Source organism: Siphateles boraxobius, unplaced genomic scaffold (genome assembly GCF_051911475.1).
Source record: "Siphateles boraxobius isolate OS27281-9 unplaced genomic scaffold, OSU_SipBor_1 5, whole genome shotgun sequence".
NCBI classification, from domain to species: Eukaryota; Metazoa; Chordata; class Actinopteri; order Cypriniformes; family Leuciscidae; genus Siphateles; species Siphateles boraxobius.
The window spans coordinates 29,061,401-29,089,012 of record NW_027509141.1 but is presented as its reverse complement, the minus strand read 5'-3'; the positions used below and the strand labels follow the sequence as shown (position 1 = coordinate 29,089,012).

Sequence of the window (27,612 nt, the reverse complement as noted above, 5' to 3'; positions counted from 1 at the left end):
TTTGAATAGTTTCGTTTAATTTGATGATCGCCATTTCCGTATGAACGCGCATAGAGAGAAATGCACATCATGGATTAAATAATCAGCGATGACATTTCAAGCTTTATTTAGATATCTGTCATGTCTGTGAGACATACACTGAATTTCGGTTAATTTATGATGAGATTTCAATGCAAGTGACCGCGGCGCGCCAGCCCACGATCATGTCATGATTATGTTGTCTGCTATATTTGATTCTTATTTATTATTGGTTGATAAAAAAATTATTAAAATTAAGATACAATTTATACAAAACGAAATTCACTTTAAAGAAAGGCCTTTTACAAAATGAAACTTAATTAAGTGGTCAATAACTGACTCCTGATGCATCCCATCTTACTCGTGCTGTTCAGTTTTCATTATCAACGTAAAATAAAATTACATTATAATATTTTAACAAATATAAACTAATGCGCTTATTTAATGAACTCGGGGCAAAATGCATCTTCGCAGCACTGAGTTCGCAGCATCTTGTTTCGGAGATGCGACATTAGGTTAGAGGTGTTTCCATCTCTCGCGATCACCTTTTTTATTGCAACATTTACAAATTGCCTCGTCAGTATTTACCGCCTCTCCCTTCTCTCTCTCTCTCTTTCTCCTCCACACTGTCACTTGATGACAACTACATAAGCATTTTTAGGCATTGAATAAATTATATTTATATATTATATATAAGTGCCGGTAATGACGGTATTGAAACTGATACCGTTGCTATTTTAAGACCCCGCGGTATACGATATTACCGAAATACCGCCCAACCCTAGCGCCAATGCAGTGTTGACAGAACCGGGCTCATATTGTCATACTTCCTGGTTCTGGTAAGAACTCTAGCTGCTGCGTTTTGGACCAGCTGTAGTTTGTTTATTAAGCATGCAGGGCAACCACCCATAATAGCATTACAATAATCTAGCCTTGATGTCATGAGCGCATGAACTAATTGTTCTGCATTTTTCATTGAGAGCATATGACATAATTTATATATATTTTTAAGATGAAAAAAAATGCAGTTTTACAGATACTAGACACGTGACTGTCAAATGAAAGATTGGTATCAAAGAGCACACCCAGGTTACTAACCGATGATGAGGACTTGACAGAAAAGCCATCAAGTGTTAAACAGTATTATAGGTTATTACGTGAGGAATTTTTTTGTCCAATAATAAGAATCTCTGAGTTTTTTTCAGAATCAAGTAGTAGGAAATTGCTAGTCATCCAGTTTTTTAAATCTGCTATGCATTCCATTCATTTTGTGAATTGGTAAGTTTTGTCAGAGCTGAAGAAATATAGAGCTGAGTATCATCAGCATAACAGTGAAAACTAATGTCCTGCTTCCTAATGATATCTCCTAAGGGTAGCATGTACAGAGTGAACAGCAACAGTCCTAGTACTGAGCCTTGTGGTACACCATACTGAACTTCATTGATCGATAAGACATCTCTTAATTTACTGCTACAAACTGATAACATTCAGATAAGTATGTTTTAAACCATGCTAGTGCAATTCCACTAATGCCAACATCATTTTCGAGTCCATTTAAAACAATGTTGTGGTCGATAGTGTCAAATGCAGCACTAAGATCGAGTAACACTAATAGAGGGATACATAGAGGAATATTATAAAACTGTGATGCATTTTTTTCAGCATTTAAATGAAATAAAAATGTTAATATGAAATAGAAATGTTTTGTAACATTATAAATGCTTACTGCCGGTTTTTATAAATGTTGCGTCCTTGCTTAATAAATTTATTAATTTCTAGTTGGGAAAAAATATACTGACTGTAAACTTTTGAACAGGTGTGTGTGTGCATATATACCGTATAGGAGCAAAAGACCAAACCCTGAGACATAGGGTATATATATATATATATATATATATATATTAGGGGTGTCCCCGACTAAGGATTTTCATAGTCGAATCAGAATCGTAAAGTCTTCCCTATAGTCGACTAATAGTCGAATCGTGTGTGTGGGGTTGGGGAGGGGGCGGGGCTTTAACATTTTAAAGCCGCGATGTACAGAGCATCACAAAAAGATATAGAAAAAAATTTAGAAAAACATTTCAGATTAATACAACTAAGAAATAACATAAATAACTGCAGAAAGGCCACACTGCAGACAGGATTTGCATTTCACATGCAAATCAAATTAAATCAGCTAAATTGCCTGTACGAGCAGGCTCTAAGTACCTACAGAGCGCAACATCTATGCACCGAAAAATAATCAACAATTAATTTACAGAATTAAATTAGAACAGACTATACCTTTCTAAAAAAAAAAAAAAAAAATGAAATAACTCTGAATCAAGTCACAAGATGCAGAACAAATGTGTGCAAAGTGCCTAAATTGCAGGGGAACATATATTCAAAACACAAGCCACAAATAGTTAAATTAGATTACCTTGAGTGATCAATAAATAAAAAAAAAAAATAAAGATATTATTAAAATATCGAAAGTATAGCCAAAATGATCAACCTTGTCTTTTTAACTGCAGAAACAACAATAAACGCTGAACTCGAGTGACAGTTTATCTAAACATGTTCACAGCATCCAAAACTCAAATTAGAACCGGCTGACATTTTTTGAAATCACTTGTACCGTGATTGAGAGAGAAAACAAATCTAGTCTTTCACTCTGTCTGTGTCTCTGTGTCCGTTTGAGTCTTTTCAAATTGTGTGCGCAGATAAAATACATTCTAAAACACTCAACATGAACGTTTAACGTTAAACGTTTAACGGCTTAATTTCCTAAGACAGTTATATTAAAAGATCAAATTGTATACACACCTTATTAATCAAGCATACTGTATAGCCTACAGAAAAGCAGATGAGCCCAGAATATGAACGCAACGCGTTTAATTAAACGCTAATTTTCCTCCCATTGAAAACCGTTATTATAAAGAAAACGCTTTACGTGACTTTCTATAGGAGGAACACGTTGCGTTCATATTCTGAGTTCATTTGCTTATCTGTACATTGTATGGTTTCTTAATGAGGTAGCCTACTATACATTAATTAAGCCATGTAAAAGTGCCCTAGCGTTTTAAAAGCTTTTTTCACGTTAAGCGTTTTAGAATGTCCAGAGGAAAACCAACTGGCCTGCAGAAGTGCGATCATGGTTTTCCTGATGCTAAATCCAGTTTGGGAAAATATCCTTTCTGATGGTGTGCATCCACTCTTTAGATTTTCTTTTCCCAGACATTTTTAAAGATTTAAATCCCTGCCGCCAAAACGCTCCTCTATCGGTCACGTATCGAAAGTGAAACTTAAATCTGTCACGGGGTGTTTGGATTTATTCATGCACGTTAAAAATATTTATTTAAAGCTTCTTCCTTTGCACATTTGTATTTACAGCATTATCATAATAGGCTCCTATATTAACGTACTGACAGAAAACCAGTAGTTCTATGTGAAATCAGACATTGAGCACACTTATAACATCTGCGAAGATTCGACTGTGAGATTGGTAGCCGAATCAGGCTCCTCCTATCTATGCATCGAATCTTCGACTGTTCGGGGTCACCCCTAATATATATATATATATATATTAGGGCTGGGCAAGTTAATGCGTTATTATCGCGTGAACGCATTTATTAATTAATGCCGACAATTTTTTTATCGCACGTTAACGCAGTTTTTTTTATTATTATTTGAAAGTCCGTTGCTAATTGGCTCTGAATGCACATAGTCCTACAGTCAAACCATGATCACAGGAGGGGTGGGATGTTGGTCAGCCAGCAAATAACCCACCCAAACAAGCAGCGGAGAGAGGCAAGTTCTCTCTGCTGAACAGTTAAAGGGTTGCGCTCCGCGAGTGAATGACAGGCGCTCTATGGATAGTACCTATAAAACCTATAGATAATAACTATTTAGATTCTGGAAACAGCGAGCCGAGGATCAGTCTCTCTTCTAATGATTTGTGCTGTGCGTCCTTTATAAAAAGTTATAGACAATTCAACTTCGGCAACGAGCGGGCGCGAGTGCGTGCGTGAGGCGAGGAGAGGTGAGGTGCACGTCAGGGTACGCCGAAGTGTACGCGCGCTACACAGCTACGGCGTGAGTATAAAGTATAAATTGTTTTTTACTCTGTTTAATGTAATCTTACGTGGGAAACCATGGCATGACCAAACCTAAGCTACTACAGGTATAAGTAACGTTGGTCGACTTATATCTGTAGTAGTGATCATGACCTCTGACTAGGGGTGGGCGATATAGGCTTAAAATTCTATCACGATATTTCAAGAATATTTGCGATAATGATATTTATGACGATATAGACATTTTTTTTGTTGTTGAAAATTTTCTTATTATGTTTATCTCGCCTAAATGTTTGCTCACTCATTGCGTTTTTACAATGTGGTAATTTTGTCGTTAAGAGTTTAGACAACACAAGGAAGCTTGATTTCAATCTTTGAATTAAATGTTAAATGTGTCTAGGTCTAACACCAGTATTCAGAAATACTACAGAAACATAATAAAGTAATCAAATGTAAAATAACTAGTGCTGTCAAACGATTAAAATATTTAATCGCGATTAATCGCATTAATGCCATAGTTAACTCGCGATTAATCGCACATTTTTATCTATTCTAAATGTCCCTTGATTTCTATTTGTCTCATTATTTTTTCTAATTTTAATGCTCTTATCAACATGGAAAAGTGGATCAGCAGTAAGTTTGTTCTTAGCTGTGGCATCCATGTGCTTCTGTCTGAAGTCATCCATTGTAGAGCTTAGATCGGGCCCAAAAAGTCAAGCCCGACCCGAGCCCGTGCGCATTGTGTCCGAGCCCGGCCCGACACATAAACTGTAATTATGAGCCCGAGCCCGATTTAAACCTGTCCATTTTTTTAATACGTGGATCGTTATAACTGACGTTCTCAACTACTTTCTATGTTACTTTCTCCCGCCCGCAACATTTTTGTCCCGCTTCCGCCCGCAAATAGACTCTTTTTTTGTAGGCTACCTCCAAATACTTTCGCCTACGTGTCGCCACCATACACATCAGCATAAATGCTCCTTATAAATTATTTGTTATTAAAGCATTAACACACAAACCACTGTTATAACATAAAAGCAAGCAGGCTACTGAGTGCATGGTTTGGCATGACTCAATGCGCGCAAAGTGCGCTCCCTTAATAATTCCTAAAAAGCTGACATCAGTTCATCGCAATCTCACACATCTGTTATTATCAATGAAGCTGACTGCACAATGCATCTTTCATAATATATACAGTTTGTTCGTTATAATTTGAGGATTTGCCAGCATACAGAATTCAGCACTGAACAAAAAGTCTGTTTTGAGTGGTGAGGGGAGTCTATTTTAAATGCTTCTGATTGGCCATTGCGTTCAAGAAATCAACACATATGTCTGTGATTGGCTACATCCCTCAACGCTGCAAACATGTTATAAAAAGAAACTCTGGCCTGTAAATCGTTTCTATTTTGTTTTAGTTGTTCTTGTTGCTTTTCTGCAACATATGAATAAAAATGTATTAGTTTTTATGTTTTATTCATAGATATTTCTAGTTTGCGGGAGTCCCGCGAATCGTTTTATTCTCCCGTATCCGCACACAGAGTGTGTGCATTACCACTCGAGCCCGCCCTCGCACTCGGCCATCAAATCTAGTCCCGCGCCGCACTCTATTGCGTTGAGAGTGCACGTCTCTAGATCGGCGTCTCGCGCTCGCGCCATCCACTCAAAACGTAACGTTAGCCTACTACTCTTTGGCCGGCGCGCAAGCCCAAACAAGTCCGTGCGGCGTGCCTGTTGTTTTGTTTCCGGTCTAGCTATCCGGTGTGATGTTGTAGTTTTTCTAACGTTACTAGTTGTTGCAACAGCATGTGAAAAAAATACAAAGTTTGCTAGGCCAAAAAGAGCGTTAATCTCGCGATAAAAAAATTTACGCCGTTAAAATGTGTTTGCGTTAACGCCGTTAATAACGCGTTTAACGCACAGCACTAAAAATAACACATAGTCTTTTAGTTCTGTTTCCTGATTAAATTAAATACATAGGCTAATCATTCTCATTCATTACAATTAAAGCTATCTTTTGTTGTTTTGACGACAACATTAATGACAGACGCATAGCCTATGGCTGCTGTCACTTTTACAGCTAGTGCACGGATCCATTGCTGTTTTCATTATACTGTCTGTCACACTGTCACATGCGTTTTATACATAACCGACTGTGTTTATGAGTATGCTTACCAAGACCGGAAGTTTTACACAATTTTGCGTTTTCCCCCCAATTAAAGCGATATAATCCGCGAAAAATAACTTTAGTTTCTCGCGAGCTGTACTCTATGTATGCACGCAGTGCAACTCTCTCAGAGAGTGCGCGAGTAGCTTACTGGATAGTTTAAAACCGCTTGAATGTTTAAAGGGTAACTAAACCCCTGGTCAAAGCCTGACTCCACCCACTGGCAATATTAGAAAAATGCTGGAAAAGTGGGCAGACCCCAGCGGAGATAGAGGGGACGAACCGAGGACAGGGCTGAACTGAATGAAAATTAATTGAAATGCATTACACACAGTCACCCCTGATAACAGATCACTCTAAATTGTAATTTAGACACGTGCATTTTCTGTAAAGCTGCTTTGAAACGATATGTATTGTGAAAAATGCTATACAAATAAATGTGAATTGAATTAAATATAGGCTACTGGGGGGAGGGATATATGCCTCGCGCTCAGCACACATGAAGCTTGCCGCAACTGGCAAAAGTAGCCTAATGATTATGGATGTGTCGGGAAACGATAGCAAGGAGATATTTTAATTGTTTATTAATGAACATGTGTTTACAGTGTGTAGGCGGCAAAGATGATTATTGGGATGCTGACTCGTCATTCCTGCACTAGTGAACGAGCGCGCCTATATGGATTAGGTAACCAAACTATTTATTTCGAAATTGTTTCGTTTAAAAGTAGATATATTTTGACCGTATATAGGACTATTTCTCATGTCTGTGAGGCAAGTATCCTATACGCTGTGTTAGGTTCATTTGTGACGCGCTCCAGTTCTTGCAGTCGAAGACGGATAAACTTTCTACTCTCAAGTGTATCTGTGCGCTTTTAAGTGCCTTGTCAGATTTACCGTGTTTACCGGTCCTGGCAGCAATTATCTTGTAGAAAATTTATTGCAACGCGTGCTTCTGGCATAGGTAGGTAAACTTTTGATCATTTCCACATATTTTCTATCTATCTGGGTTGGGACGCTTACACACACAAACACACATACACACACACTACAGCCTCACGTGCGACAAAACTAGTGTTTTTCCACCACAGCCAATCATGCTGCATGCTTATTGTTTCACTGACGTTGACGAGATTAAGCACTTAGGTACCGAAACTTGGTACCGAAAAACAAGATATGTTTCGATACTCGGTAGTATCGAGGCAATTCAGTCGGTATCTAAAAAGTACCGAACTCGGTACCCAGCCCTATATATATATATACACACACACACACACACACACACACACACACACACACACACACACACACACACACACACACACACACACACACACACACACACACACACACACACACACACACACACACACACACACACACACACAACCAGATTTAATTTGTGATAACCGCCTGACTGTACATTACCCGTTGCTCATAAAAAGTACTAGCCTACTGTAGAAATCTAGATGCACCCTAGCGGCAGCAAATGTAATTTGCAGCCAGGGTAGTCTGGCAACTCTCAGTGGCTTGCAAGCAGGAAAAACCAAACTGTAGTCTGGCCAATCACATCGCGTATAGGGTCGGTGGGCAGGCTTGAAATAATGACGGCAGAGTTGCGACTGTCCCTGCAATTTAAAAAAAAATGATGATGGCTGCTGCTGTTGGCGAACAGCAGTCTTTCAAATCGGCTTTGGCCGCAACTTTGGAAACTTCTTCGTTGCTCTTGTTAGTTGTAGCGCTATCTTATTGCGTGCAGAGGGAATTTGAAAGACAACTGTTTATCCCACCCCTCGGATTGAGCTCTGCCAATGGTGTGTTCCCAGACCAAACATCTTGATGTGGGTCTGGCTTGTCAGGCTAAAAAAGTACATGAAACCAATTCAAATCCACCCACCCATAGGGAAAACGGTATGATACCAGCTAAACTTTACAGCACAGTCTCCTCAAGGTAAGCCATTCAAATCTCCCTTTAAAATATAATTTCAAATGCACCTGCAAAAGGGAGTGGAGGTAATGCCGTCGTGCCTGCCACTCAGCATGTGACGGTATTCAGAGGGGAACAACTTTTCAAGTGTTTCAAGTATTATTCTTTATCAGGAAGCTAAATCATCATTTCACACAACCACCCAGAGTGCCGATCAACAGAAGCGTTTCAATGTGTGTGTGTGTGTGTCCCAGTAGACCATGAACACACTCACTCCGTCTCTAGTGTATAATGGCTGCTGGAAGACTCAATGGGGAACTACACACACACACACACACGTTTCATCTTTCTGCCTCTATTGTCTGGCTGAGTTAGTTTGCCTGATTTAAACTTTCTTTTTGTGCACCTTGAACTAAGACCTGTTAGGGGGGGTGGGGGGTACTGTTGCTATGGCAACGTGATATTTCTCATCCAAGAGTTTTACAATAAGAGGTGTAATTCTTTACGCTCCGCTTCACCTGACTAAAGCGAAACAGTTTATCAGAAGCTAAAAATACCACATGCAACCATTAAAACAGTTCATTTGAGGTATCAAAGCAGATGGCTGAAATAGAAGCATCACATATGTGGGTAAAAACACCACATGCACACGCTTGTACACAATCACCCAATATGATCTTAAGGTTCCGGTAGTCACATTCTATATTTTATGGTCCACTTAGCAGGATGCAAACAAAGGGTTCAAAGTTCTGGCTCCAGAAAAGAACAAAGAGTACAAAACTGCTTGCAATGGCACTATGAGAGATTAAGAAATCCCTTTGAACTGGATAGTTCTCTGAACTGCAAATGCATCATTTTCTGCTGCCCACGCATGCATAAACCGTAGCTCCATAGCCCTCATTACATAAACACCCCAAACACAATGACGAACCACACTGTTGCATGATGCAGCTCCCTCGTGCCTTTCTTTCACTTCCGTTTCATTTCTCAAATGCAAGTCCCCCTTCTCTTGTTCCAGCATCCCAGTGTGTCTTAAAATATAAAGTGTAATCAGCCTAAAGCCAGGGGTACACTGTCCGATTTATAATAGTCCTTTAAAATTGTTGCTTGACAGACTGTATAAACAAGATCCCAGATGTAAGCCATTTCACACTGTAGGATGTTGGGGGACTAATTGCATCATCAGCTTCTGCGCTCCTATTGGTTTCTGATTGTTCTTATGAAAAGCCACACTGCAGGACTGTGCCCAAAAAAATTCAGAAGAATACGTTACATTTGATGTTTTTCATATGCAACCGAAATATCAGCTCTTATCAGTTGGGCAACTTGGTGGTCAAACTCTAAAAAGTTTCAGTCGCACTGGCAAGAAAAAAGGCAATTTTGTTGCAGTCTGGAGCCCTGATTTTAACACCTGATTTACCTTTTTCTGTAAAAAACAAATCTACAAATCTAAAATACATTCACAAAAATTTCTTCATGTCAAGACGGACATAACTGAAATGATAACTCAAAGTCAAAATCAGATGCTAATTCAATAGCCAATCAGTGATTCACTGAGTTTCAAAGAATTCAACAAATTTGATTTGTTAAGGTGCCTTGTGTCATGTCCGCCAAAAAATCAATTCATACTCCACATTCCATACCAGATGGGGGCAGTATACCTCCAGAAAGTGAGTTGGTCTACTCTAGAGTAACAAACGAGAAACGGCATAGTCTCTATGCTCCGCTCCTACCTTTACAACGACCCTAGAGCCATAGCCGAAGCCGAGCCAACTCCTAATAGAGGACGTTTTGACTCCAGAGGAACGTTGGTTGATGTCAAGTGGTTTTTAAATATGACATCTTCAAGCTTCTCCCCTTCACCTTTACCAGTGAATATGTTCATATTCGTTTTGTTCATATTAAATTTTTATTGTTAGTTTGAACTACATTAATTTGACAGACAGCATTTGCTGATGTTGACCAAGCTAGCGCCATTCAGAGCTGCCAACTCTCACGAATTCACAGTGAGACACACGCAATTGACACTTTTCACACGCTCTCACGCCACACATCAATTTTGTCACGCACAGAAAAATCGCAAAGCAAAGAGGACACGGAGACCGACAGACTAGACAGAGCAGGTTAGTTATGATATATAAAAAATCTCAGCTCTCAGATTCTGTCAATTTTATTACGCAATTCAAACAATAAATACCGTTTTGGCGCTTGTAAATGTTACACGACAGATCCCTAGCGCACGTGAACTGATCATCTCTACTAGCTAATAGTAAAAAAACACGAACACTGTTGAAAGATACAGTAGGCTACAACTTACCAAAATGTATTCCTAATACATAATATCAACCAATATTTTTTTTTTTTTAATCAGCGTGCAGAGGTCAATAACATAGCTGCAGAACAAATATGTCAGATTTACCTCAGGAAAGCAATTTAATAAATATAATATAATTAGCTAGTGTTACATTTTATCATCAGCTTGGTAGAGACGGGCTCTGGTAGATAACAGGTGAAAACCGGATCGGACCTGTGGGTAGAGCTAACTATCAAACACATCAGGTTTAAGTACGCCCACATGCCGTGCGAGTTATTCGTATATTGCAGTTTGGCTGGTGTTGCCCGCATACCGCCTCCCGTGGCCGAAACTGGTATTATGACACCTGTCGGGCCGTGGCTAGTAATTTAGCATGCTAATTTAGGTTGATATCTCTGCAGCACTATAACTTGTCATTTTTTAAATGACATCATCGCACTTATTTCTTCTCATTCTTTTGATGCGTGTAGCTCATTTTTTGGATATTTTTACCTCAATTCTTACACATGGCACCTTTAACTAGGAAACAATTTGTTAATCATAACTGGTAACAATTTAGTAAAGAGGAGATGCTCAGACATGATAAATAATACTGACATGCTGATTATAAATTTTATGTTATGGCTAAAACTGAAATAGGGCAGACATTAAAGATATACATATAAAAAATCCTATACTTTGTAAGAAATTGAAAACAATAATAATAAATGTAGGCACCAAAACATACTTATAATGTTCAGTATGAAAAATGGATATTGCAGATTACATTTAACAGCATTATTAAATTATGCCATTTTTAACAGTTAATTTTAAATGAGTGTTAGGTAATGACAAAGGTAATTTAAATGTAAAAAAAAAACATGGTAAATTATCGCAATTAAATATTCAAATTGACCCATATATATATATATATATATATATATATATATATATATATATATATATATATATGGGTCAATTTGAATATTTAATTGCTAAATAAACTGTGTACCCCTAAACTCAAAAGAAACACATTTTCTATTGTACTCACATTTAGTTCAGACTGCAAAATACAATTTTCAGATTAGATTCAGCAACAAAAGAGGGGTGGAGGAAATACTGCTTTTTTCCTATGTCAGTTCAATGTGCTCGAGACAACTATAAGTAATAGTTTAATTTAAGACAACTGGGTTAAAACTGTGTTAATGTGTCAGGTCGACCATATGTATTCTTCTATTAGAGAATAATAGTAATTCTTTCACTGTTTAGAGAAACAATATACTTCTTAGGTTGTACAATATGTAATTGTTTTTTTTTTTGTGACAAGATGATGATATCTGTTTAAATTTAAGAGATTAAATCTCGTGTAGAGGGACGGACACAAAATCAATCTGAGAAAAGTTTAAATAAAGAGTGATTGATGACTTCTAACTGGACGTTCCACTACACTGAAAGGTAAATTGATAAGGAAGCAGTTTAGAATTTGGAATACAGTGGCAGCAACACAGAGGGCATGCGTGTACGTGCGTGAAATAACTTACCACTACTCCAAACTGCTCCGGTTCAGAGAGGTTGGCATATTCACTCTTGTACTTGACCAGTGTGTTCAGCTGCTCCTGTTCAGGCAGGTGTTTTACAAGATTCTGGAAGAAGGAACAAGACAAAACTGTAACAAAGAATGTGTGCTACATTCATCCAATTAGAAGTTCAACTTTAACCTGCAATCTAATTGTTGCCAATTTAGTTCCAGTTTCCAGCCATTTAGTGGAGCTTCTCATCTAAATCGACTCACTGGCAATTAATGACACACTAGACTAATTGAAGGGACGATATATCTCCCTGGTGCATTCAGGGGTTAAGCATCTTGCTCAAGGGCAAAATGGCATTTGTGATCTCAGTAAACTTCCAGTTCATGGGTCGCCCCTGGCTGGAAATGAACCTGCAACCTGTACATTAGCAGATCTAATACTTAAACTATAATTAAAAAAAAAAAAGCAAAGCTAGCATTTAGATTGCAATATCTGTATTGAGATGCATGTTGTTTTTTCTTTTAAATTATAAAAAATATCAATAACTACATTTTATATATACCATTATTTTATCTTATTAAAAATACAAAAGTTATAATTTGTTTCGCAATAACTATATTGCAATATCTATTTTTGCATTATCCTATTTATTTTATTCTATGCACCACTAATTTTAGCCAAATTGTAGTTATTTTATTAAAAAATAAAGTTATCAATTAAAATATTGCAATATTTACCGTTATATTATATTATATTAAATTGCTATGCACTACTGCTTTAGGCCAAATTGTAGAGTTATAGATGAGGTTCCACATTGAAAGTCCGACATCTACTGATATTCAAAGAAAGTTGGAAATGATGTGAAAGCAATTAACACCATTAGGCTAACATAGCTTCACCGTAATATATGGTTTTGTGTCAAAGCATCGGTAGGCCTGTGATGTTTTGTTATCCCATTTTCCGTCTCTTTCTCCTAATCAGTTGTGTCAATCTCCATTAAATCCATCTTATAAAAGGTAAATGCTTAAAAAATAAAAAAAAATAACGGTGTACACAGCAATTTAATCATTTTTATGCATGCAATCATGTGAACATGTCTATCTACAGTGTGTGTTCTCTCAACCTCTCATTTAACCGTTACTCTCCATGAGATCATTAAATCCCATATATATATATATATATATATATATATATATATATATATATATATATATATATATATATATATATATATATATATTCAGCAATTCTCACTTATCACCGTATTGTGATCGTGTTATTTTTCCAAGAAGAATCCGTAACTCAGGTATTGTCATGAAGTACTACAGTATAAATCCACTTTTAATTAACCGCTTATCTGTGGGGTCCAAACATTTTATATTAGAGTCTGGAAATGAAGAACCTACTCTTGAGTCTCTGACTTCAGAAACAAACTTGAAAGCTTCATAAACCCATTGATGAACTGGTCTAGCTCATCTCCAAATAGGCACTTCATTAGTGCACATGAACATGAACCTAATAGATGGATGGCCACGTTCATACATTACAACCAAAATAAAACCAAGCACAGATGCAGATGGCTATTTCTGTTGTTCCCATCCCAGTCATTAAGGTAAATATGGGGTTGATTTTAAGTGGCAAGTAGTATAAAACAACAAAGCTCTGTTATAGATCTGAAGTAGAGGATATTTTTAAAACTATAATAGTGAATGAGAACCTGCTGTGCACTAAGCTACAGAAGAATACATACACCTGAGCCTGATATCAATGCTGAATGATAAAATAAAAGGGAAAATCAGAGAGTTTGTTTAATGCATTTATAAAACAAAAATCAAATATATGCATTTAAACCATGTAGAAATTATGTCCAACAGTAGAGATTCTGCTATGCCATTGTACAGTACATCGATGGAGCGATTTTAAAAAATCAGACACCATGCAGAAACTAGTGTATAGTGATTCAGCCTTGATTATAATGACAACAAATAAGTTCTGATGTGCATGCTGCATGCATTTGGTGTAAGCACTGTGTAACAAAGTTGTTTACAGTTGCCTGGCAACATTGCAATGAATTTAAAAAGTATCACTACTTACTGTTTAGAGGGATTATGTTGTATTCGATGTATGCTTTTTATTTTTCTATGCATTTTTTTGCATAGTGAATTAGAATCCGTAGCTGTAGTTTGCCTTTTTTGCCATAATTTGACAGATAAATACCTTAACCCAATTTAGTGTTTTGTTTATCATTCTAGGGCTGAAACTAACGATTATTTTTTCAATTAATCGGATAAAAAAAAGCATTAATTTCGAACCCTTTATTCAAACACAGAACTGACAGTGCAAATTCACAGTGCAAAAAATCTTCAGAAAGTGCACAAACAGGTTGCTCCTTGAACATCCCTGAGCTGTTTAAGTAATAATAATAAAAAAGGGACCCAAGCTGTCAGAACAATAAATCATTTATAAAAAATAAAGAAAAATACAAATAAGAAAACTTAACAGGATTTGTTTCTACTCTACACTACACTCGCAAACACTCTCAAACTCACATATGCACACACATGCTGTGTTTTGTTTTGTTTTTTGTCAAAGACGTTATAATCTTTAACAAAATGTTTGACATTTTTTGACAAGCAAATGCACAAAAAAGACAAGTCTTTTTTGGACTTTGCATGCATAATAGGTAATAATAATAGCAATAATAATAATTATAACAGAAGATAATATCTCTAGTCTATCCTAATATTAATTATAAATACAATGTATATAAAATATAAATACAATATAAAATAATATAAAAAAACAAATACAATGGATTGACCATCTCCTATGTGTAAGGTATTTTGCAGCTCATCCATAGAGTTATTTAGAGTAAAGATTGAAACATTCAGTGCTGCAAATTGTGGAAAAAATATTTCCCTTGTAGTGGTAATTGGGACAGACAAGAAAGTGTTTTCATCTTCTGTCTATCTGATTCAAATCACAGTCTGCTAATTCAGTGGTAAGAATTGAATTGTTGTTGTTTTTTTATATTGTTGTCCATTTATCGAACTTCCATGCCTCTTATATGTACCAATTTACTAATGCTCAGACACACTCAGTCTCTCTCACGCGCAGACACACTCAGTCTCTATCGCGCAATGTCGCTCGCGTGCAGACAAACTCAGTCTCTCTCGTGCGATCTCGGACACACTCGATCTCTCCTGCGCTCGCGGAGTTCGCTTTGCTTTTGTCCAGTCCGGCGCCTCATAGATCTGCTCCGCACTCAGCTTTTTTTTATTCATACTCAAACATCTCTGCGAATTATTGACTGGCGTAATAATCGCGTGACAACAAATCGACAATTAAATTCGTTGTCCACTATTTTAATAATAGATTTTAATCGATTCGTTGTTGGAGCCCTTTATAATTCACATTAAAAAAAAAAAAAAAAAAAAATGAGTTTTACTAAATGCATTTAGGCTGTTTTTCATACAAACACCATATAATCCATATAGTTACATTCTACCATGGTAATGAGGAGCTATATGCGTGGTTTTAACTGTGGTTAACATGATTTAAATGCATGATACTATTGAAGACCAATGGTTCATTTTATTTAAACAGTTAGAATTTAAATTTTACCAGATAAAAATTAGGTTGTTTCAATTTTAACAATGTTACTGTTTGTCAATGAACATACATTTACATCTGCATCCCAACCCAGATACTACAACTGTCAACTCATTGTCAAATATTCATTTCTAAGAGACAAAAAATGTAATATTAATATTGCAGCCTGCACTGCAAACTATGCTGAAGATATACGTCAAAGTCAGGCAATAAAAACCTGTTTCATGACTAGAAACAATATAACCCATTAGCACAAGCAGAAACCAAGAAATATTTTTTTCAATTAAGATATTTACTTTAAGGAAAAAAAATTTGGAAAAATATTAAGAATTCAAAAATGTGAAGCGTTTCTCATGTTCTGACAAATGTAAAATAACACTGCACTTTATAAATAAAATATACATTAAAATACAGTTATAAAAGTTATTCAGTCAAGAACGAGTGACTTTTCTCTTTATCTTTTGTTGTTTAATTAGCTGCTTTAAGAGTTAGTCACTGCTAAAAATTAGTCACTTTAAGAGTTGCCCAATATAGTTACATGTGCCTGCAGCACTGAAAACAGAGCGCGAGTCGTCTCGTGCTTGAATGTTTTAAAATATTTTTTTCTGTGCGCACGTTTTGGATGTCTATGCAGCACATAAAACAGCGCGTGGGTTGTCTCGCTTTTTGTATTTCATATTTTTAATTCTCTTTGGATAAATGAATAAATGTACATTTTATACAGGTTTTATACCATTGTTTACCATGTATACAAGTTATATAAGTCCTGTACAACACAGCTCTGGACAATAACACCTTGCAAACAGAAAACCCAGTAAATTACCGAATAATTGCAAGAATGTCTTTACCGTTAAATATACAAATATGCTGTTCACACAAGCAACACCGTTCTGGCTTTTTACCGGTAAGAGACCATTCACTCATCATCAGCAAAATACCGGTAAATGCTGTGATGTCAGTTGGAGAAGCGCTTTAGTTTCTCTATCGGTTCAATTTGACAACATTATGACGTCTGAGTGAAAGGCATAACGGATGATCAAACAGCACGCGTTTTTTTGCTCTTAAAAACACGAGACGCACATAATAGTAACCAACTGCAGAGCCGCAGCACTGATGAATGTAAAAGGCAGGTTCTCAAGCGAAACACGTTGAAAAAGCTGCAAGATGTGGCACAACGGTCAAAGATGATAATTTAGCGCAAATTTAAATCGAAAAAATCTTACTGTAATCACATCTTCTTTATAAGTCTTTATGATTGACCCAATTCAGACTTCTGAAGTCATCGTGTTTGTGCGTGCAAATTCCAGTAATCTTCATTCCGCGTTCAGACAAAGCACATTACCGGTAATTTACTGGCAATGTTACAACTTCCCTTACTGGTTAATTGCTGGAACCAATTTACCAGTATTTTTGAAAAGGTCCTGTTCACACATGATCTGTTAGCAGTAATTTACCAGTAAATTACCAGTAAAGCCTGTATGTGTGAAAGGGGCTAATGTCAAAATGGCTGCTGATAAATGTACCGTGAATTCCTCATGTTTGTGGCTATCCTCTCTGAACATGGGCATGCTTTAAAGGCCATGAATGGTGATGAGAGGTGATGTTACCTGGATCATGGGCTCAGTTAGCTGATCCTCGTCCACCTCTAAAATCATTTTCCTGATCTCCTCGTAGGGCATCCGGAATGACCCCAGGAAAATGGCTAAGGGAGGGGGAGAGAGTTTTCATCAAAAGCCCCCTGCAGTAATTCATTAACAGTCAACACACACTCTGTTTAAAGTGTGTGTGTGTGTGTGTGTGTGTGTGTGTGTGCGTGCGTGCGTGCGTGCGTGCGTGCGTGTGTGTGTGTGTGTGTGTATACTGCATGCTTATCATATCTGATAAAAAGAAAGATTGAGCTTGAATTCCTCTGCAATTGAAACGCACTTCAACAAGACGAGGGCCAGACGAGAACTTCAGCAGAATCAGGATAACATTCATATATCAATGAAGTAGGGTTTTCACCCCTGTCTGCATCTGTCACAAATACTGAGTTAAAATATGACTTTAGAAGAACGGCAATAAAGGGAAGGTGAGAAAACAAGTAAGTGAATGACAGAAGAGGTAAAAAAGGGTAAGGGACAGGGATCTGACTGACAGGATGTTCAGAAAGATTTCATTTCTCCATTCCCCTCTCAGTACAGAACTCTGCTTATTGCCACGGAGACACTCGAACAAATGAATCAGTGTGAATGCGTGCAATTGACAGACAGAAAAAAACAAAGTGTGGAAAAACAGGTGCAAGGAGAAAAGGAAAGAGGAAGAGAGACACAACATGCATTGTATATAACATCACAAGACAAGTGTTATTGTGAACCCCAAGGTTCTGGAAGGATATAGAAGGATACAAGGAAAAAAAAGGACACGGACACATGAAAACCTGTTTGACTCCCACAACTTTCTTCACAGAAAGGGCAGGAGAGAAATAACTTGCATGAAAATCATCACATATGCTAGGAACAGACAAGTTTAAAACATTACAATATTATTTATATACAGTGTTGTGCAAGTTACTCCCAAACTGTAATACATTATATATTACTTGTTACTGTTATTTAAAAGTAATTCATTACCTTACAATATTACTGTCTCAGAATTGTAATGTGTTACATTACTCCTGTATTACTTTTGAGTTACTTTCACCAAAATAACTATACAGGAGTAGAACTTAACATTCTAAAAAGACTAGGGCTGTAAGGATATGCCATGTCATATGAAACCGAAATCGCGACACTCAGATCCACGAACCTGCAGAATCGCAACACACCCCTTCCAACTCACAGCGTTATCCATACCGTCCAGATCCAATGCTACCACATCTTTAAATTACTATTAGTATTATCTGAAGTTAACTTAACATTATAAAATACGTAGACCTACACCACAAAACTAGTTGAGTATAAATTATTTAAAATTTGGGAATTCCAGCGTTATGGACATGACATTTGCAGTCAAAACTTATATAAAACAAAAATATAAATTCTCAGAAAATGCATTAATACCAAAATATTGAAACGTCTGTTTATCCATAGGCTCCTCCCTGAAAGGAGTCCAGACATTAGAAAAATATCAGTCTACACATGCGTTTTATATTTAATATTAGGGAAATAGACAGTCATGCGTGACAAAAAAAATCTTTAACTTTTAGGAGGCAACGATTATTATTATTATTTTTTTTTTGTAATTCTGTGAATTACACTGCGCAAATCGGATGAAGAAGGGTTGGCTCTCCACAGAACATAAAATATTCATTTTATTTTATTTTTCGTGTTCGCATTTATGAGGAAAAAACAATGTTACAGACGTGACAGTTCTCCGTTACAGACGCGACCGCTCTGAAGCGGCACTAAAAGACTGCTTTAAAACTTTCACAGAGACCTTACACACACAAAGCTTTTCTTTAAAGTGAATTTCGTTTTGTATTAATTGTATCTTAATTTTAATCAATGTTTCGTGAACCAATTGCCTGGATTTAAGCGCGTGAACTGGAGCGCGTCTCATAAATGAACCGAAACTCAGCGTATAAGGTAGCCTATTCACGGACCTGATCAAATTTATCTATATTGATATGTCTACTTGTAAACAGAACAATTCAAAACGAAAAAAACAGACTGCTCTCTGCTTATGAAATGAAATGTGCATTTCTCTCTGGTGCATTCACTACTGCGAAGATCGCGAGGCAGCATCGTCAACTTCATCTTGACTTTATTAATGTGTGTGTGTGTGTGTGTGTGTGTGTGTTTGTGTGTGTGTGTGTGTGTGTGTGTGTTTGTGTGTGTGTGTGTGTGTGTGTGTGTGTGTGTGTGTGTGTGTGTGTGTGTGTGTGTGTGTGTGTGTGTGTTGCTTTTTCGAGAAAAAAAGCGTATGTTTGTTTACCACCTTTACACTATCTAATGTTTAAAATTAATCAAAACAAAATAAAATAAATAAAATAAAAACTGGATAATACTCACAGAGGTTCTGTGCTATCTTCGGATCCAGCACTTTCAGTTCTTTAACTCTCTTTTTGATGGGTTTTTTCTCCTCCAGATCCTCCTCTTCTCGTCGAGCTGAAAACCATCATAACACTTTATTACCACACCCAACATGCATGCAGAAAACATGTTCAAAAACCACAGTGTGAACAACACAGAGTCACAGAACTGACACAAAGCTTGAAGCAGACTAATAGGCTACAGCAATGGGATGGGAACACATTAGCCTGCATTTAATTTTTCATCATTACTGTCAATCACGTGTAGGAAAGAAAGTAGCATTTCATCTTAAACACAACTGAACAGAAAACACTGAATCAGGGTTGCTGCACACTTTTTAAAGTCAAATTTAAGGCTTTTTAAGACCTTTCTAAGACCTGAAGAAATCAAAATGAATACCGTACATTAGGGGTGCGCAATATTGACAAAAATATTTCTTGATATTTTCAAAGTTTTGTTGATAATTACTTCCACCAACTAATCAAGTATTCTCGTAAGCGTAGACTCTGCCATTCAGAATAGATTCTGCTCGAATGGCGCAGCCATGTTGCCCCTCCATCTTGAAAATACATTAGCCAAAGAGGGACATACCTGGAAATTCAAGCTTCGCCTTTCGCGCTTTTACAGTCAGTGGCACCGTGACGAATACAAGAGGGAGATTACTCGCGACTGCCGGCAGATTTGAAAGCCTGTTGAAGATGGAGGATCACGCCTTTTCTCAAGGACATGTAACAGAGTCACCAAGGAAGCGAAAGAGAATTAAAACGAATTAAAATGTAGGAGTTAAAACGCCCTTCAAATGGGAGGGACTAGAAAGAAATATTCAGTTGGTAGTCATATACAATTTCACCGCTAGACGGGAGAAAATCTTACACAGTTTAGCTTTGATAAGTGAGATGAGGGGAGCCGTTCAAACGCCTGATTCATTCAGGAAAAGCAAGTGATTATTCATTGAATCGTTGAAAAGATGATTCGTTCAAAACGCGGATTTCAGTCAAAAAAATCATCCTGTCGGTTGCATTACGGTTTCATTTTGAAATTCTCGTCGGTGAAATAAAGGGAAAACAAACAATATCGACTAAAAAGTATCTAAAGTGTCTAAAAAGTAACTCACAATGTTAACTTGTTAATTTAACTGTTGTATAAAATAAATATCCGATTTGCAATTGTACACAGGAAAACGGCACTCTTACACATGTGATATTCTAATATAACAATATAAAATGATATATATTGGTATATATATGGTATACAATAAGACAAACTCAATTGGGGACATACTTATAACTGCACTGATTCAGCTCGCAGTGCCTCGTACATAGTTAAAACAATGATTACAATATCATCATAGACAATACATATCGCACACTCCTAAGCACATTTATCAACTTTCTTCTCCTTCTCTCCTCATTTCGCGTGCAGAAGACGGACGTAATGCTGCCGTGAATGATGAGAATTTTCACGTTAACAAGCAAATCCACAAAAAAATAATAAAAAATAATATAGTATATAATATAGTACGCTAATTAGATAGTTTTAATTTAGAAACCATTTAGATACGTCTAAGTCAAAGTGTCATCTAAAATGTAAGACCTTTCATAAGTAAAAATAAGACTTTAATACTTTTTTATGGGCTTAAATTTTAAAAATCTAATTTAAGACTTTAAGGATCCGCAGGAACCCTGCTGAATAATTAAAGAGCAAAGCTTCCAGAAAAACGCATTTAAAGGTATTGTAGGTAGAAATCCCCAAAAATACTTTTTCCATTTTTTTTCAAACTGTCTTTATATATCAATGCATAATTAAAATGTAAGTACTCTGGAAAATAAATTATAAAAATCGAGTGTCTGTAGTTCTCTCAGGACTGTAATAAACACAGCTCATTATTCCATTCGGGACGAAAGAAATGATTGGCTGGGGCGACTGTCACTCTCCCTCGCTACCATGGATACCACCTCTGCTGATACAGGAGGAGCCCAAATGCGCGCACCCGTTTGAAGAGGCACGGAAGCTAGTAATAACAATTATAGCAGAGAAAGAACAGTCAAAATTCTCAGTAACGTTACCTGCATATACTGTAGAGGCAGCGAAGTCAGAAAAGTTAAAAAAAGGAAGACAGTATTTGAAAAGGCTATGAACAAAAAGTCTTTGGATAAATAAAGAAATCATACGAGAGTCAATATCGGCGTGGCTTTCCAGCGTCGGCGACTACTGAGGGATCTCAAGGGGCTGAAAAGTGACTCCATGATGGCTTTATTTCTGCTGGACAGGTAATCTTGCTGTTTTCATTTTGAGGGCATTTATTTTTTCATGAAGCATGTATCATTAGCACACGTAGCTACCTAATATAGCTACCTAACGTTACGTAGCATAACTAACGGTACTGGCTTAGCTATGACAGTGTAACTTTGGTGTCGACTAGTATAACGTTACTGTTAGTGAGCCAGGGTTGAGACGATAAATAAGCAATAGGCCTATCTGCAGTTGAAAGCTGTTTTGTTTAATTTCGCCAAATCTAACTTTAGGTTAAAAAGTTTAGGGGATCTATTTTTATACCTAGCTTTACCCTCTGCCTAAACTTTGTTCCTATTTTCACCGTGAACTCTACCTGCTCCGTTTTTTCACGTTTGGTTTGTTGTTATATGCTCTACATATGTTTACCTATGTCTTTATGTTTTATCTGTATGTGCTATACAATATATGTTGTGTGTGTGTGTTATATTATCTTGGGTCTGCAATGCAGTTGTGAGAAGGTGTTTGAGTGTATGTTACTCAGTTTATCTGTAAACAATCTTATGTTATGAATCTTAAAAATTCACCTTCATCGCAGTTTAACTGATAGTAACGGCAAACGTGTATCAATGAAGCTATTTATAGCTTTGCCTTATATTGAGTTTGATTCCGTTACGAGCTAGTCAAATATTTTAAACTTTACCAGTATCGATATGCGAGCTGGATAGTGAGTACTAACAGCCATGTTAATTGTTTATATTCATACTGATAAAGTTAGTTATTTTATTACTTGTGATTCTGACATGATGTCACTACATCTGGTACAGCTGGTAAACGCGTCCGACTCTTCCAGCTGAGCGAACGGCCGGGGTCGCGCGTTCATTTGTTTTGGGGGCGTGGCTTTGGAAGGAGCCGAGAAGGGAGGGGGTGGGAGTTAATGGAATAATGAGCTGTGTTTATTGAAGTCCTGAGAGGACTACAGACACTCGATTTTTATAATTTCTTTTCCAGAGTACTTACATTTTAATTATGCATTGATATATAAAGACAGTTTAAACAAATTTGGACAAAAAGTATTTTTGTGGATTTCTACCTACAATACCTTTAATGAGGACCTGTGGGGTTCTATGATAAGTTGAACTCTTGGGGTCAGATGATGAGTAGTATGGCACTGCAAACATGTTTGATTGTTGACGAGAGAGAAGGAGAGTGATGTAATTTGTGCCAAATGGAAAACGGCAAACTTTTAAATGGCCATAATGCTCAAAACAATGTTAGATAGGTTGCTTCAATGTAAATAGATCTATAGGGGCTTTTGCACTGGAGGAATGTTTCCATAGTTCCTATAACTATTGGCAGAAGTACCCGCTTTTAGGGGTGTTTGCACCACAGGAACTGGGAGCAATTTTAGTTTTAGGAACGCCTTTTGGGGGGAATAAATTAACTTCTACTTCTGAGTAGGGTCAAACCAGCACAATAGGAACTACCAGTGACGCAAGTGTACATTAACTGGCCGAAAGCATGTCATATGAAACACCGGCACCCGCCATATACTTACTCCACACATTCTACAAACATGGTAAACGGGTCGATGGACCGACACCGAAGTCCAGGCACTTCACAACCTTTAGACTACGTAGTTATTGACGTTGTTGAATGCAGCACTTAAATGACTTTGCTGTTGGCCGGTTTATGTCACTTCAGAGTACCTACTGGTGGTGCGGATGCACCAAAAACACTGTCTATGATGCCCAAAAACACTGTCTAGGTAGCTATCTTGGATATCAACAAAAAGCTGTCTAAGCAGGTAGATTCAATTTGAACATTACTACAATGTCCAAAATACTGTCTAGGTAGCTCATAACATTTTGCAGCACAGCCAATGAGTGTGTAATGGTCATGCTGAGTGAGTAAGGGGATTGGTATTTGACAAGACAACTGTGAAGAATGAGATTAGAGCCACACAGCTATGATGACTGTGGTAAATGAGGTCACACTCTCACTGTCCTGTGCGCACACACACAGTTTCAACTGTACATATTTAGCCTTCCATGCATGGAGATTTTCAGAAAGTGAATAAAATAATTTTGATATAGTCTACTCTACATTCATGTGGCTTTTAAAACCAACAAAACAAAAGAGCCAACGCAGAGGTCAGTGACTAACAGGTTACACAGCTCCCTCTTCAGTTCTCGGAAAAAAAAGACAGTGAGAGACATGGAGAAAAGAAAAAAGAGAAAAGAGATGAGCAGATGGAAAGCAGGGGGTTTCAATACAAGTTTAATTATTTATAACACCAGATTAAGAGAAGTAAACGCAGGTCTCCGGAGAGAAGTGCATAATTGTCTTGTGCACTAATTAACACGGCTGTCTGGATACCGGCTCGAAAAACACAGGAGCGGGGTTAATCTACAGGAAAGGAGACCTATTCATACAAACAGCTAGCCCAGATGCATATAGCTAAACCAGCATGAGTCTGCCTTATACACTCACACATAGAGATGACAGTAGCCGTGTTTCCACTGCCAGGCCAGTGCGAGCCAAGGCTTTAAAAGCCTCAGGCCAGTAGCACGGAGCACAAAACCATGCTGTGTTTCCACTGTCGGGCCAGAAGCTTCACAGCGCTTCACTAATACACGGCCGTAACACGCCTCTCTGCAACAATGTCACACAAATCAATCATTTCACAAATGGAAGTTTTATCAGAAAACTAATCAGAAAGAAATCACTGGAAACAGCGAGATCGCAAAAGGAACATGATAAAAGAAACCGTTTGCTGGCATTTTGTTGTGTAGGCTACTTGAAGATTTAAAACCCAAGCATCGATGTTTTACCACAGGTTTACAATAAAAAGTGATTCATTGATCATAATGAATTGCACATTAGTCACACAGAAATAAAGTAGTTTACCGTTATTTCACAAAACAAAGAGGACGGACTTATTCAGTAGCGTCTGTTTCAGTTTACTTGCTACAGGACATAGCTATTTACATCCCATTTAGAAAGAATGATCATTTCTATAAATATGCCATCAAAAATACGACCTAAGGAGGTTTATGACACTCTCTCCCAATACAGTTATAGGCCTATTTTCAGTCAGAAAAACATAGGAAGCTCTCGAAAAACCGGAGTTGCTTTATTTTATGACATATGCCGAGCTAAATATGCATATCAGACAGTACGGTATAAAGAGACGAGAGGTAGGCTACTGACAGATCAAATAAAAACATGATTGTGATAGCCTTTATGATTTGTCTGATCAAAACCCTGGCCGTTGACCAACGGAAGAAGCAACAGAGCCCGATCAAGGCCGGAAGTAACAGTGTAAACGCGACTGGCCCTGGCACGCACTAGCACGCCCGCTTTTGGCCCGACAGAGGAAACGCGGCTAGTGATTGCAATAGAAAGTCAAAGTGACTACACAGCACTTCTACAGGCTCCACAGGTTATACAGTGATTAACTATGTTCCAAACTAGTCAATTACCTACAGAGAGTGCAATGCAAGGGCAAATGTGAAACCTTTTGGTCAACCTAAGGCAACATTTCTTGTTTTAGTGGAAAAGACAAAGTTTGGGGTCAGTAAGATTATTTAATGTTTGTGAAATAATTATCTTATGCTCACCAAGGATGTGGTTATGTAATCTTAAACACCGTAAAACAGTAAATTTTGTGAAACATTACCACTTAAAATAAGTTTTCTATTTTTAAATATTTTAAAATCCATTACTCCAGTCTTAACGTCACATGATCCTTCAGAAATCATTCTAATTTGCCGATTTGTGCTCAAGAAACATTACAATTGTTGAAAACAGTTGTGTTGCTAAATATATTAGAAATGTCTTTACTGTCATTTTTAATCTAATGTATCGTTGAAGGAATTTAATGTATCTTTGTTGATCCTCATTCTTACAGAGCCCAAACCTTTGATTGATTGTGTGCGTTTATGCAATGGTTCCATCTCAGTCATGGATGCCTACTAAGAAGGCAGTTGTCTACTGTATGTAGGCAAGCAGACAACAAGTCAGCTCACAAGGTTTCAGAAGAGTGCTAATGAGTATTACTAATTAAAGATAGTGCTGGTTGTCTCGGTCTTCTTTTAAACAGCCAAAGGGTGGGGTCACCATGTGGGAGGAGCTTGTGTTGTGAGGGAGGGGCCACATGCAGAAAAACTTTGCTCTCCTACTGGCTCACACACACACTTACTGTACTTGGATGGCTCTTCCGCAGGTTCACTCTCCTCAGACACTTTAGTGAGTTGAGAGAGAAGGTAGAAAGTAGAAAAGAGAACAAGAATGCAAATAATATAATCAGAGACAGCAGCCAACAGAAAAAGACAGTAAGAGCCAGAAAAACAACAGAAAATTAGACAGAAACAGTAAAATGAGCCTGAAGTAACGAAGAGGAAGTAAAGACACGATTTCTCATTATATTCCACAATTAACTGTTAATTATGCTAAAACTCTGGAGCGGATACATTAGATTTGGCAAAATGTGAAATGGCTAAAACTTGAGAAAGTAAAACACTAAAGAAATAATTGTAATCAGTTGGCAAGATGGAAGATGGTCGTTAAAGATTCATGTTCTTGATGTAATTGGAACAAATTGACTGATTTATCCTGTATGTCAGATGAGGATCTCAAAGACCAACTCAAGTGCTGAAAGACGTAACAAATGAAATGCATGACAACATGCTCTGTTTGATCATTTGAAACCTGTGATGTACAGATATGTGAATGTGAATTCTGAAAGCACAGATTCCATGCGCAGCTCGAATATCGATCCGAAAGTTTGGCCCTCTCACAGCCCCTCCATCTAGCCATCCCATCTGTATCACCCCTCTTCTAGAGAAAGAATAGAAAGCAAGTGTGTGTGGGATAAAGATATGCAGTATTGATCAGCTCATCATGACTAACAGCCGTGCCATCAAAACTACACCCATTCATTACACACACACAAGCACACTAAACACATATACAAGTCAGATGATGCATGATTCATGGTGCCGTCTCTCAGAAGCACACAACACCAAAGTGTGTAACAGCCTTCTCTGAGACTTTAACTGCTTGAGTATATGGCTAATAAATTTATCATACTGTGGCCTCCTTAAAGTGTCTAAGGATTGTGTTTTCCCTGCCTTTGAATGGGAATTCAAAGGTTGTAAAGAATTTAATGAGTGGTTCATCCAAAAAAAAAAAAAAAAAAAAAAAAAAAAAAAACTAACTGGGGTCTCTGGCTTACTCGCAGAGCACTCACGTACAAGGTGTCATTTATTTACAGTGCCAATAAGAAAGACAGTCCACAGTGAAGTATATATCCAGGTGCACACAAAAATCTAAAAAGTACCAAAAAAAATAAAAAATAAAGACGAAAAACTCTCCAAACCGTATCCACAGTACACAAAGGTTTCCTTGAGGCACCGCAGTTGCACTCTCGCTCTGACTTGGTTAAAAACTCCTGATTGTGAGTCTGGCCTCCCTTTTTATAGGCCAGACTCCGCCTTCTTTGGCAAACACCCATTGACAGGTAAATATATATTTAAGTTCTTACCCGTTACATTATACACACAAAAACGTTCATCAATCAACATTAAACTATAATTCTCACTGGTAATTATCAAATAAATTTATTCATCACTATTAACAACACAGAAACACGTAAATACGAAACACATAAATCACATGTAACCCCTCCCCCAATTACAAGACAATGGTTTCACTGGCTTTGGCGGCACAACGCAGCATTTAAGTCCGACTAATCCCATACAAAACACA

General features: G+C 37.3%; 1 protein-coding gene across 3 annotated transcripts in view; it reads right to left on the bottom strand.

Moving 5' to 3' along the window:
• diaph3 (diaphanous-related formin 3) overlaps positions 1 to 27,612 on the bottom strand; it is a 388,621-nt gene that overhangs the window by 114,171 nt on the left and 246,838 nt on the right. For all 3 annotated transcript variants that reach the window (XM_077203763.1, XM_077203765.1, XM_077203764.1), the window contains 3 exons: positions 19,588 to 19,683; positions 17,203 to 17,297; positions 11,996 to 12,097 (listed from right to left, as the gene is read on the bottom strand). In XM_077203763.1, the coding sequence (XP_077059878.1) occupies positions 11,996 to 12,097; positions 17,203 to 17,297; positions 19,588 to 19,683 (293 nt within the window). The remainder of the gene's footprint in view (positions 1 to 11,995; positions 12,098 to 17,202; positions 17,298 to 19,587; positions 19,684 to 27,612) is intronic.